General features: G+C 54.2%; 1 protein-coding gene across 5 annotated transcripts in view; it reads left to right on the top strand.

The window, feature by feature from the left end:
* The window catches only part of LOC119966225 (kunitz-type serine protease inhibitor-like), a 106,015-nt gene that overhangs the window by 50,954 nt on the left and 42,209 nt on the right, over window positions 1–12,852 (top strand). For 3 of the 5 annotated variants that reach the window (XM_038797574.1, XM_038797572.1, XM_038797573.1), the window contains one exon: window positions 589–768. In XM_038797574.1, coding sequence (XP_038653502.1) covers window positions 589–768 — 180 coding nt within the window. The remainder of the gene's footprint in view (window positions 1–588; window positions 769–12,852) is intronic. The other 2 variants (XM_038797576.1, XM_038797575.1) reach the window with 1 other exon arrangement.

Genomic DNA, 12,852 nt, shown 5'->3' with positions numbered 1-12,852 from the left:
CTGAGATCACTTCTTTTGAGATCCTGCTCTTTAATTTACTTCCCAGCTACCTATATTCTGCTTTCAGGACATCATCCCTCTTTTTGTCCATCATGTTGGTATCGATATTGACCACGGCCTCTGGCTGTTCACCCTCTCCCTTCAGAATGTCATTCAGCTGTCCAGTGACATCCTTGATTCTGGCAACTGGGAGGCAACACGCCACCCTGCTTTCCACATCTCCATCCCCCTTGAGTACGTCACTTAAGTAACTGTTTTTCATGTGTTGTTGGATTATTCAATAGGAGAGGCCGGCATAATGGCAAATTTAATCTACTCCTTACCAAAAATTGACGCACATAAACATTGTCTATCAGGAATGATAGGTCATGGTCAGAAATGGGAAACGGGCTGACTTTCTTCTTCCTAGTTCAGTGGACTGAGGCGGTAATAACACATTTGATGTTGCAATGGCAAATGTCAGCCACCACCATCCTGAATTATACCTTATACTTTTACCAGTCAGTAATGGTTTGGTTTTCCATTGATTTATGTTTTTAGGCACCAAGCTAATTGTTTACTGACTCAGTTATTATGTATTTTTTCTAGATGAGCGAGAATTCTGCTATTCGTTGCCAAGTCCAGGAAACTGCAGGGCCTCAATGCCTCGCTTTTTTTACAATAGAAGCACGGAGACCTGCGAGCCATTCAGTTATGGTGGCTGTGGCGGTAATGAAAACAGATTTTTGACTGTAAGTGATTGTGAAAACCGTTGCAGTGGAGTTCACCGTGAGTATATGTGGAAGCATCTCATCCTGTTAAATAATGTGCAGCTTTGCCAAAAGGGGATGTTCATTCGGAAAAAAGAAAACATAACAGCTCCGGTTTCCTCCCACAGTCCAAAGATGTGCGGGTTAGGTGGATTGGCCATGCTAAATTGCCCGTAGTGTCCTTATAAAAAAAAGTAAGGCTAAGGGGGAGGTTGTTGGGTTACGGGTATAGGGTGGATACGTGGTGATCATGAGTAGGGTGATCATGGCTCGGCACAACATTGAGGGCCGAAGGGCCTGTTCTGTGCTGTACTGTTCTAAGAACAGGAATAGTGAGAGTTTCCACTTATTGGAACTATTTTAAATGGTTTGGATAGTTGAAAAACTGAACTGTGCAACTGATGATTATGAACTAAAAGTTAGAAGCACAATACACGTTTCTGCATTAATTCTCATGTGAGTGGATTTCTGTTAATATTAGGATTGGGATTCTCTGTAGGCCGACACCAAAATTGGGAAAGACGTTTGGGCGGAGAATCAGGCATGAAGTCAAAAATCATGGCGGGCGCCAGGCGCATCACAGATTTCCACGCTCCGGCGCCTCAATGTGTTCTCCTCCGCACCTACAGTAAATTCTGTTTGCTATCATTAGCGGGCCCGACCCGGTATTCTCTGGTTTCTCTATGAAGCTCCGCCTCCACCAGGGAGAATTACCGACGGCAAGTTTCACTTGCCGTTTTAATAATCAGGAAATAGGCGACATGGCTGATGAGGGAGAGAGACAAGTTGGGACATACAGAGGCTACCGGTCCTGCCGCTGGCGGGGCTGGTGGTGTGGTGCCGGGGTGCTTCCGCCAAGCCCAGGGGAGGCAGCCGGGGTTGACAGAAGTGACCAGGTGAAGGGCCATGGCGTCGGGGTGACCCCCCCCCCCCCACCTCCATGGGACCAGGGTGTCCAGGCATGGACCGTCATTTTAACGGTCCGCAAGGCAGCCATCTTGCTGCGCACCCTACTGACTGCCCACCGTGGCACCTGGTCGTGCAGAGTCACATCGGCATGGGTGCCCCCACCCCATGCAGCCCAGCCCCACTCTCCCCACCAACATTTGCCACCAACTGGCCACCACCCGCTGGCAGGGCAGCACGCAGCCTACAGTAGCCCCTGCAGGAGGGCGCCCAACAGGGGTAGCAGACCGTCCTGCCAGCCACCAGTCCAATGATAGCAGGGATGGGTGCCAGGGCCAGAGGCCCCCATGGTGCCGGGCACTGACGGAGCCATGGGTGTGGTGGGCAGAATGTCGGGGAACAGCCGGGAGTGGGTTTAGGGATGGGGAGGGAAAATGCCGGAGCAGGGACTGCAGTGCAGACCGAGGTCACCGTGTACCCGGTGGACCTGGTTGGGTATGGAGTTTTGCACCATGCAAACCTGTCAGACTTTCACCCCTGCAGACAATGGACTTTGCAACAACCAGGAATTGTGGCCTTCATCATAGTCGCCGTAGCTCTGTGGGATGCATTGAGGCCTTACGAGCTGAAACTACTCTAGGAGGAGGACACTGCAGCAGCAGAGCCTGCACCAGAGGACTAGGAGGCAGCCGGTGAGCATCAGGAACTGGCCGCCCAAGAGGTCGATGAGGAGGAGCTGCAAGGGAGGTGCCTCATGATGTCTCATGTGTACCGGAAGCCCTTGTCATTCGAGGACCAGCCGGTCCAGGTATGCCGTCGAAGACTCTGATTGAATAGTGCAGTATATCTGCCAAATCATGGTGCACCTTGCATCACGGAGGAATAGGGGAAGACCCTCGCTCCCGGTGACCATCAAGGTTAAGGTCACCCTGGACCTTTACTCAATGGGGTCCTTCCAGGCGCCAAGTGGGATCTCACAGACCTTGGTGCACAAGTGCATCCATGCCGTAGCAGAGGCCCTATATGCCCAGTCAGCACAATACATTCACTTCAATGTGGACCGAGCCCACCAGGATGCTCCGTCAGCGAGGTTTGCTGTCATCGTTCAATGGTTCTTGACCTCGTGAGGGGTTGGCTCCTTGATGACCGAGGTTATCTTCTGCGATCGTGGCTGATGACGCTTTTCCAGAGGCCAGAGACCGACTGCAACGATTCCCATGCAGCGACCAGGGACGTGATGAAATGGTCCTACGGCCTCCTGAAGATGCGGTTTAGGGTGCATGGACCGCTCTGGAGGGGCCCTCCAGTGTAGCGCGACGAGAGTCTCCAACATAATGGTGGCCTGCTCTGTCCTGCACAACATCGCGCAGCAAAGGGGCGACGTGCTACAGGATGTGGGTGAACCCCAGGCCTCGTCCAACGAGGTGGATGCGAGGGCATGGCGAGAATGGGCAGCAAATGAAGCCTCGGCAGGCATGGGAGGCTGCGCAATGTGTGCGCCTGGACAAGGTGCATGGGACACTCTTATCGCCTCCAGGTTCACGATTAGGAGGAGTGGCCAGTGGCACGGACATTCCCTCCCCATGTACCCCCCACCCTGGCCATCACGCCATTCCCCTGAAAACCCTCCCTCCACAACTCCCCCGCCCTTGCAACCCCCTCCATGATTCCTACCTGCCTCGCTACAGGGTGCAGATCCTGGATTGGCAGTAACAGTGAATCTGGTCCATGGGATGGAGGATGATGACAACCCACTCTGCTATGAGCTCTGGTGGTCTGTATCACTTGACAATGTCTGACCTCTGTCCACGGTAGCACTTACCACCATACACCTGCGTGATCCCTGAATGCAAGCTAGCCATTCCATCACATGGTCCCATCGAATCCCTGGGGTGGCGGAGGTGGAGGGGTGCAGGGGGAGCCGAGTGGGAGGGGGGAGACAGCACAGCGGGGAGCCCTGGCTGAACTCCAATGCCTGGGCCAAGCCCACCCTCAATGTTCACCCATCTCTCTACACCCCCCCCTGCCCCCTACGTCCCCAGACCAGCCTATACCATCCCTCATACCCTTCTGACAGAGCACCAAGGCAGGTTGTAACATTGTGCACAGGTATTGAATGAATTGTATACACAGATCTGTGCTCTCGCCCCTATTGCTATACTATCCCCTAGCCTGTGCCAACTTAACTGGTGTCTACCTTTCTGGCCTTACAGGCCCTAAGGCCAAGTCTAGGTGGGTCCCCAGCCGATATATCAGGAGTGGAGTTGGCCTGATGTGATTCTCACCATGTGACCTGGATCCCCTTTGGCGGGCGACTTCTGTGGCTACCGGGTCTGGATAGGCCCGGCTGCTGCCTGGGTGTCCCACTTGGTATGGTGCTGCCATGTTCTGCCCGCTGCCTACCAGGTGCATCAGAACAGGGAGGGGTGGGGGGTGTACGAGGCACTGTGTTGTTGCGGGGGTCACTGGTACAGGCCCCATCACCACCTTTTACCTCGGGCTGTCCTATGGCCCCCGACCTATTCCATGGGCCGGGGATGCAAGTGGAGCTGTTCCCTCTGGCTCCCCCGCCAGCTACTGCTGCTATGTGGAGACTCACGACCATGGAGTACAGGGAGTGGACCACTTCCCTCTGGGACTGTGCCACATCACGCTGCGACTGTGCCACCTCCTTCTGGGTCTGTGCCATGTCAGCCAGCACCTCGGCAATGCCGCGGATGCCCTCAGATTTGGCATGCTGTGACTGGACCACACTCATGAGCGCCATTGCAATGCCCAGGTTGCCCTGATACATGTCTAACTGTGAGTGGGCAGCCCTGTCCTAGGCCTTGGCCACTGCCCGCACAGAGAATCCCAGGCCTTGGACATCCTGAGTCATAGACAAAACCTTTGCCCCCAAGGCCTCGTTGACCTGGGCGGCACACATGGTTGACACCATTTCCTGCTCCTGCGGGCGTTTTGAATCCTCAAGTTGCACCTGCAGACACTGAACGCTCGGCAACACCCCCCCATGCAGTTCCTGGCACTGCAACAGCATCTCCACTGTACATGGGACTGTCCTTTCCTAAAGCCCGAAACCCATCCGGACGACAGCTGATCACTGTGGTCGGGTCGCCCTCCGATCTTCCCCCACTTGGGGGTTTCTACCTCCACCTGCTGTACTGCTGCACGTGTGTGATGCGCACCAGAGAGTGCCCCAGGAACCTCTTCACTATGTGGTGGTATAACTAGGAGGTTTACGGTACCTATCTGCCATTGGCTCAGGTCGGTCATGTGCCTCTCTGCTGATTGGTTGAGGCTAGTCATGTGACTGCTCACCCATTGGCCGAGAGGCAAGTAGTCCCGCCTATGAGGTGGGGTATAAGAACCCGTAGGACCCGGCAGTCGGCCTTTCTCTGTAAGTCGACTGTCGGGCACACAAGTAGTTGATTAAAACCTGATATATGGAACTTCTTCACGACTCGAGTCCAATTGATGGTACATCAATTTAATCAACTAGAATTTTGAAATGGAGCTTCGGATCAAACCAGACTGCCTCCGCATCAGCCCGCATGCTACAAACGCGTCAGCAACTTTTAAACATTGGCTGGCGTGCTTCAACAGCTACCTCTCCACCACAGGCAGCCAACCCACCAAGGAGCAGAAACTCCATATCCTCCACTCGTGCGTGGGCACCGCCGTCTACTCGACGATTGAGGATGAACAAGACTATGACGCGGCCATGGACCTTCTGAAAGGACATTTTCTCAGTCCTGTTCACCAAGTCTACGCACGGCATCTCCTGGCTACAAGGCAGCAGTTCCCCAGTGAGTCCCTTGATGAATTTTATCGGGCCCTCATTGTCTTGGGGAGAAACTGCGCCTGCCCGCAAGTTACTGCGGCAGAACATACGGAACTGTTAATTCGGGATGGCTTCATTGCAGACATGCAACCTTCTGCAATACGCCAGCGACTATTAGAAAAAGGCACTTTAAGCCTTGTTGAGGCATGGGCCCTCGCATCCTCTTTGGAGGTTGCCGACCGAATCGCCCGCGCATATGCCCCCGGCCACGCGGCAGCCCCATGGGCAACGTGGCACGCAACCCCCTGTCCCCCGCCAACTCTCACCCCCCAGGCCTGCACTGCGGGGTGCCCCGATAAGCTCACGGGGCCCCGCTGTTACTTCTGTGGCCTGGCCAAGCACACCCTCCTGCGCTGTCTGTCCCGCTCCGCAGTCTGTAAGAGTTGCAGTAAGAAAGGTCACTATTCAGTGGCCTGTCAATCAAAGTTCATTACTGCTGTTCCGTGCAGCGACCACAGATCGCCCCCCCCCCCCCCCCCCCCCCCCGCGCTCCTCCAGGGCCCCGCGCGGCACACAGGCCTCTCTGCCCCCGCTCCCGGCCACCACGGCCGATCCACAGACCTCTTTGCCCCTGCCTGTAACCACCACGAGTGACCCACGGGCACCGCCATTTTGGGTCCCAGACACCACGTGTGGGTCCCGGGCGCCGCCATCTTGGGACCCCGACCCCACGTGCGGCCAATGGGCGCCGCCATTTTGGACCAATACACAGGACCCCACCAGCGACTACTCCGCAAGCGAAGACGACCCAGACCTCCTGCCACGACTCGCTGCAGTGACTCTCGACCAGTCGCGACTACGCACACTCTCCACGCCGACGACACAGATTCTTCTCAATGGACACGAAACGAACTGCCTACTAGACTCGGGGAGCACAGAGAGTTTTGTCAATCCCGATACGGTAAGATGCTGCGCGCTCCCCGTTCACCCGGTCAAGCATAAGATAGCTCCAGCCTCAGGTTCGCACTCCGTCCACATCACCGGGTGCTGCGTAGTGGACCTCACGGTCTAGGGGAGGGGTTTTAAAAATTACAAACTCCTCGTCCATCCCCGCCTCTGCTCTTAGGACTCCACTCTTAGGACTGGATTTCCAGTGCAATCTGCAGAGCTTGACTTTTAAATTCGGCGGCCCTATTCCACCCCTTACTGTCTGCAGCCTCGCGTCCCTCAAAGTGGACCCCCCTTCCTTGTTTGCGAACCTCACCCCGGATTGCAAACCCGTCGCCACTAGGAACAGACGATACAGTGGCCAGGACCGGACCTTCATCGGGTCCGAGGTTCAGAGGCTCCTTAAGGAAGGAGTCACCGAGGCCAGCAACAGTCCCTGGCGAGCCCGAGTGCTGGTAGTTCGGACTGGGGAGAAAAACCGAATGGTCATTGATTACAGTCAGACCATCAACAGGTTTACGCAGCTGGACCCATACCCTCTCCCTCATATTTCCGACCTGGTTAACAGGATTGCAAAGTACAAAGTCATCTCCACGGTGGACCTTAAGTCTGCCTATCACCAGCTTCCCCTCCGCGTGAGTGACCGAAAGTACACCGCGTTCGAGGCAGATGGGCGCCTCTATCACTTTCTAAGGGTTGCATTCGGTGTCACAAATGGGGTCTCGGTCTTCCAATGGGAGATGGACCGAATGGTTGACCAATACGGTTTACGGGCGACCTTCCCGTATCTTGATAACGTCACCATCTGCGGCCACGACCAGCAGGACCACGACATCAACCTCCAAAAATTCCTCCGTACCGCAAAACTCCTTAACCTCACATATAATAAGGATAAGTGCGTGTTTCGCACCGACCGTCTAGCCATCCTCGGCTATGTAGTGAGTAACGGAGTGATAGGCCCCGATCCCGAATGCATGCGCCCCCTGATGGAACTCCCTCTCCCCAACTCCCTCAAATCCCTTAAACGCTGTCTGGGCTTCTTCTCTTATTACGCCCAGTGGTTCCCGAACTACGCCGACAAAGCCCGCCCCCTCATCCAATCCAACACTTTTCCACTGTCGATGGAGGCCCGCCACGCCTATAGCCGCATCAAAGCGGATATCGCAAAGGCCACGATGCGTGCTACCGACGAGTCCCTCCCATTCCAGGTCGAGAGCGATGCGTCTGCCGTAGCTCTGGCGGCCACCCTCAACCAAGCGGGCAGACCCGTGGCCTTCTTCCCCCGGACCCTTCACGCTTCCGAACTCCGCCATTCCTCGGTGGAAAAGGAGGCACAGGCCATAGTCGAAGCTGTGCGATATTGGAGGCACTATCTGGCCGGCAGGAGGTTCACCCTTGTCACAGACCAGCGGTCAGTGGCCTTCATGTTTAACAATGCACAGAGGGGCAAGATCAAGAACGACAAGATCTAGCGATAGCGGATCGAGTTGTCCATGTACAACTACGATATCTTGTATCGTCCTAGGAAGCTCAACAAGCCTCCTGATGCCCTGTCCCGCGGTACCTGCACCAGCGCGCAGATTGACCGCCTCCGCACCCTCCACGCGGACCTCTGCCATCCATGGGTAGCCCGCTTCTATCACTTTATCAAGACCTGCAACCTGCCCTATTCCATTGAGGAGGTCAGGACCGTGACCAGGGATTGCCACATTTGCGCAGAGTGCAAACCGCCCCGAGCAAGCGCATCTGGTAACGGCGTCCCGCCCTTTTGAACGTCTTAGTATGGACTTCAAGGGTCCCCTCCCTTCCAACAACCGCAACACCTACTTCTTAAGTGTGATTGACGAGTTCTCCCACTTCCTTTCGCCATCCCCTGCCCCGACATGACCACGACAACCGTCATCAAGGCCCTCCTCTCCATTTCCCCCCTGTTTGGTTACCCTGTGTACATCCGCAGTGACCGGGGGTCCTCCTTTATGAGCGACGAGCTGCGTCAATTCCTGCTCAGCAGGGGCATTGCCTCTAGCAGGACGACCAGTTATAACTCTCGGGGTAACGGGCAGGTCGAGCGGGAGAATGGTACAGTCTGGAAGACCATCCTACTAGCCCTACGGTCCAGAGATCGCCCTATCTCCCACTGGCAAGAGGTCATCCCTGACGCCCTCCATTCAATTCGGTTTCTCTCCTCTGCACTGCCACAAACTAAACGCCTCATGAACGTCTTTTTGTTTTCCCCAGGAAGTCGTCCTCCGGATCCCCACTCCCGACTTGGCTGGCCACACCCGGGCCCATCTTGCTCTGGAAGCATGTGCGGGTGCACAAGTCCGACCCGTTGGTGGAACGAGTCCAGTTACTCCACGCTAACCCGCAGTATGCGTACGTGGAGTACCCCGACGGTCGGCAGGACACGGTCTCCTTCTGGGACCTGGCACCCGCCGGCGTGCGGCCCCAACCCCACACATCAACACCCTCTGCCCAGTCCCACCCCCCGCCCCCCGCCCCCCCTCCCCCCCCGGCGCCCCAGCAACCCAGCGCACAGGAACCCCCTCTCCCGGCCACAGCTTCGCTAGCACCGACCAGGGGTACGGACACAGGATCACGACCGCCGCTTCCGGAGTCAAGGACGGCCACCGGCCCGACGTCACCGGCACCGCTGCGACGGTCCAGCAGAACATCGAGGGCGCCCGACAGACTGGTCGCGTCTATCTGATGTTCCACTGGACTTTTATTGGACTCCTTGTGTCATTCAGAGTTCCAATGTACAAGTTGCACATGTTTTTCATTTTTTATTTCTAATTATGTAATGTTCATAGCTTGTATCTTGTCGTCGCGAGCCAGTTGGCAGCCCAGCCGCCATTTACCTCGGTACACCTCATTCTCTCTAGTCATACCACCAGTCCAACAGCCCTCCCCCCCTTCTTACTCCTGCCCCCCCCCCCCCCCGGCTTCTTTCTCCACAAGGGGTGAATGTGGTGGTATAACTAGGAGGTTTAAGGTACCTATCTGCCATTGGCTCAGGTCGGTCATGTGCCTCTCTGCTGATTGGTTGAGGCTAGTCATGTGACTTATCCCCCATTGGCCGAGAGGCAAGTAGTCCCGCCTATGAAGCGGGGTATAAGAACCCGTAGGACCCGACAGCCGGCCTTTCTCTGTAAGTCGACTGTCGGGCACACAACTAGTTGATTAAAGCTTGATATATGGAACTTCTTCATGACTCGAGTCCAATTGATGGTACATCACACTATAATGCCGAACTGAACTGAGTGACTCTGGGATGGTGGAGGGTTTTGGAGACAGCTGTGACGGATAGTCGGTGTCGTCACCAGACTGGTGCTCCAGGTGTCTCCGGCGGCGGGATGAGGTTTCCCATCCATGTCCGTGTCCTTCTCCTCCTCACTGATCTCCTCCTGGAGTAGGTTCCACCTCATGGCCAGGTGATCCTGCAAGACACAGGACAAGACGCATGATTGGGCCATCCCTGGGTGGGGGAGAGCAGTGTGTGTTGAATGAGAGTTAGTGCCAGGGTCACAGTGCCACCAAGGTAGATGGTGACATCTGAATTCAATAAAAAGCTGAAATTAAAAGTCTAATGATGACCATGAAACCATTGCTGATTATTGTTAAATCCATGGTTGGGATTCTCCATTGGCCGATGCTGCAATCGGGAAAGGAGTCTGGCGGAGAATCGGTTTTGATATCAAAATTGTTCAGGGTGTCGGATTAATGCCAAATTGGAATTCTCCGGTGCCTCAACAGTGGTGCCAATGCATTCCACTCCCTCCGTACAGTAAACTCCATTTTCATATCATTAGTGGGACTGACCCAGTATTCTCCGAGGCCTCCGCAATTCTCCGCCTCCACTGGGGGAATTCTCAATGACGAGGTTCACTTGTGCTTTCAAAAATTGTGAAGCAGGCGGCATATGGCTGCTGAGGGTGAGAGAGAGGGGGTACAGAAAGTGTCAACATTGCCAACTGTGTGTTGACAATTGTGCCGCTGGTCAGGGGGTTTCTGCCAGGGCTGGGGGGAGTAGTGGGGTGTGGCCAGGAGGTGTGCTGTGAGGTCAGGGAGGACGAGCATGGAACACCATTGCTGCAGCCTCAAGGCAGCCATGCAGCTGCACACGGCGTCAACTTCCTACTGTGAACTTAGTACCACAAGTCCTTCCAACTAAACCAGTGCCATCTTGTTGGCTGGGATGAGTGTATGTGGGGATTGCAGTTTGTATATGTGGCTGCAGCTCGTCAGACTCCTGAGTGTCAATCAAGGCCTGCTTAATCAGACACCGTTTTTCGTTGAAATCGGTCTACTTGGCGGCGGTGCTAGCCCCTCAATGGCCACTGAACCGGTCCTGGTGCAGCGGCAGTTTTGCTGTCATAGAAGTCCACGAATCCTGCTCCAGTCTCAAGAACGGAGAATCCTGCCTCATGTTTTTGAAATGGATATTTAAAAACGTAACGTTATAGCAAACTAATAGAACTGTTATTCTGCTCCTATTTCTTACGGTCACATCTCAAATTTAAAAGAATCACTCATTCATAGCCATTTAAAAATGTTAATCCCCTCAGAAATTCAGCCTGTATTAAATGCATTATTCACTTACCATACTAAACAAAGGTAATCATTTGATAACCTATTAAAACTGTCAGCCAATTTGTGCACACAGACCTTTGGGGCCGGAATCTCTGATCCTGAGGCTAAGTGTTGGCGCAGTAGTAAACACCGTCGTGTTTTACGACGGCGTCAAAAGGCCCACAGGAGCAGCGATCCTGCACCCTACAGGCGGCCAGCACGGTACTGGAGTGACTCACGCAGCTCCAGCTGCCGATACCGGCGTCAAACGGGCAGCACATGCACGCTGCGACCGGCGCTAAATCGTGCATGCGCACTACTTGCCTTTTCTGCACTGGCCCCGACGCAACATGGCGTAGAGCTAGAGGGGCTCAGCGTGGAGTAAAAGAGGCCACCACCAGGAGAGGTGCCCTGCCAATCGCTAGGCCCTGATCATGAGCCAGGCCACGGTGGAGGTCCCCCCCCCCCCGCCACCAGGGACGGAGCTCCCTCCCCCCGCACCAGACCCCCCCCCCCCACAGGATGGATGCCGAGGTCCCGCCGGGTAGGACCACATGTGAACAGCGCCGGCGGCACTCGGCCTATCTCGGCGGCCACTCAGCCTATCCCGCATGGAGAATCGCCGGGGGGGTGCCGCGCCGACCACAGTGGTGGCAATGGCACTGATTATCCGGTGACCGGCGAATCGGTGGACCGTCGCCGCATGTGTCGTGCTGCCCCCCCCCCCCCCCCCCCCCCCCCCCCCCACTGGTGATTCTCCGATCCGGCCCAGGTTTGGAGGATCCTGCCGCTGATTTGGTAAATGGTACAAGGGCTTTTTAAACATGCAAGCATTCATAATATACCAAGCTATCAGATTAAATGTAAATAGGAAATGGATTCAATTAACTCTGAAAGCCAGATCATATTTCTTCCTAATCTACAGTCAATTAATTTTCCATTTCAACACAGATAGCCTATCAATCAATAGAGTGGAGCACGTGGTTGGAATTCTCCCCCCAAGTTTTCAATATCAGGCCATTTTAACTTTAAAAGTAAATACGTCTAGCATTAAATTTGCAGTCTCAATCCTTACGGAGGTATTTTCCAGCAAAAGTTTCTATAGTTTTGAATAAACAGTACCAATTTTATCCATTTGGGAGAAGTACTCTAATGCATTTTAACATGTCAGTGATGCTCATCAATGTAATAGTCAATTAAGTTTCTCAGGACAAAGTCTCATGATGAATCACTGCAGTTACAATACATCTACATTACAATTCAGCATCTAAGAGTGACATTTAAAGCTGTCAAAACATTTCACTGTCAGAATGATCCCAACTCCTCACCAGTGTTCACAAACCTCCAATGTGTTTTTTCACACCTTCCAAAACCTATACCACTGTATGAAAGTAGCAGGATGGCGAGGATGGGGGGGAAGGGGAAGGGAGGGCAAAGGGGGGGGGGAGGGGGGGGGAATTGCGACCCAGAATGGTGCCATGACACAAGGTCTTCCTGACCCATGCAAAGACCACACAATAATAGCATGGGACTAACTTGCTGTTACTGAAATGATAATAACTTACAGACAAGTCACCTTACACGAAAGGGTATTGCGTAATGATTTCAAACTGTATTGGGCGGGATTCTCCATTTCTCCATTTCTGAGACTAAGAGTGGCTGGTTTAGCACACTGGGCTAAATAGCTGGCTTTTAAAGCAGACTAAGGCAGGCCAGCAGCACAGTTCGATTCGCGTACCAGCCTCCCCGGACAGGTGCCGGAATGTGTCGACTAGGGGCTTTTCACAGTAACGTAATTGAAGTCTACTCGTGACAGTAAGCGATTTTCATTCATTTCAAGTGTTGGCGCCGGTGCAGGGTTCGTTGACTTTTACGACAGCAAAACTGGCGTTACAC

Source organism: Scyliorhinus canicula, chromosome 5 (assembly GCF_902713615.1).
Source record: "Scyliorhinus canicula chromosome 5, sScyCan1.1, whole genome shotgun sequence".
NCBI lineage: Eukaryota > Metazoa > Chordata > Chondrichthyes > Carcharhiniformes > Scyliorhinidae > Scyliorhinus > Scyliorhinus canicula.
This window is presented reverse-complemented; position numbering and strand designations above follow the sequence as displayed.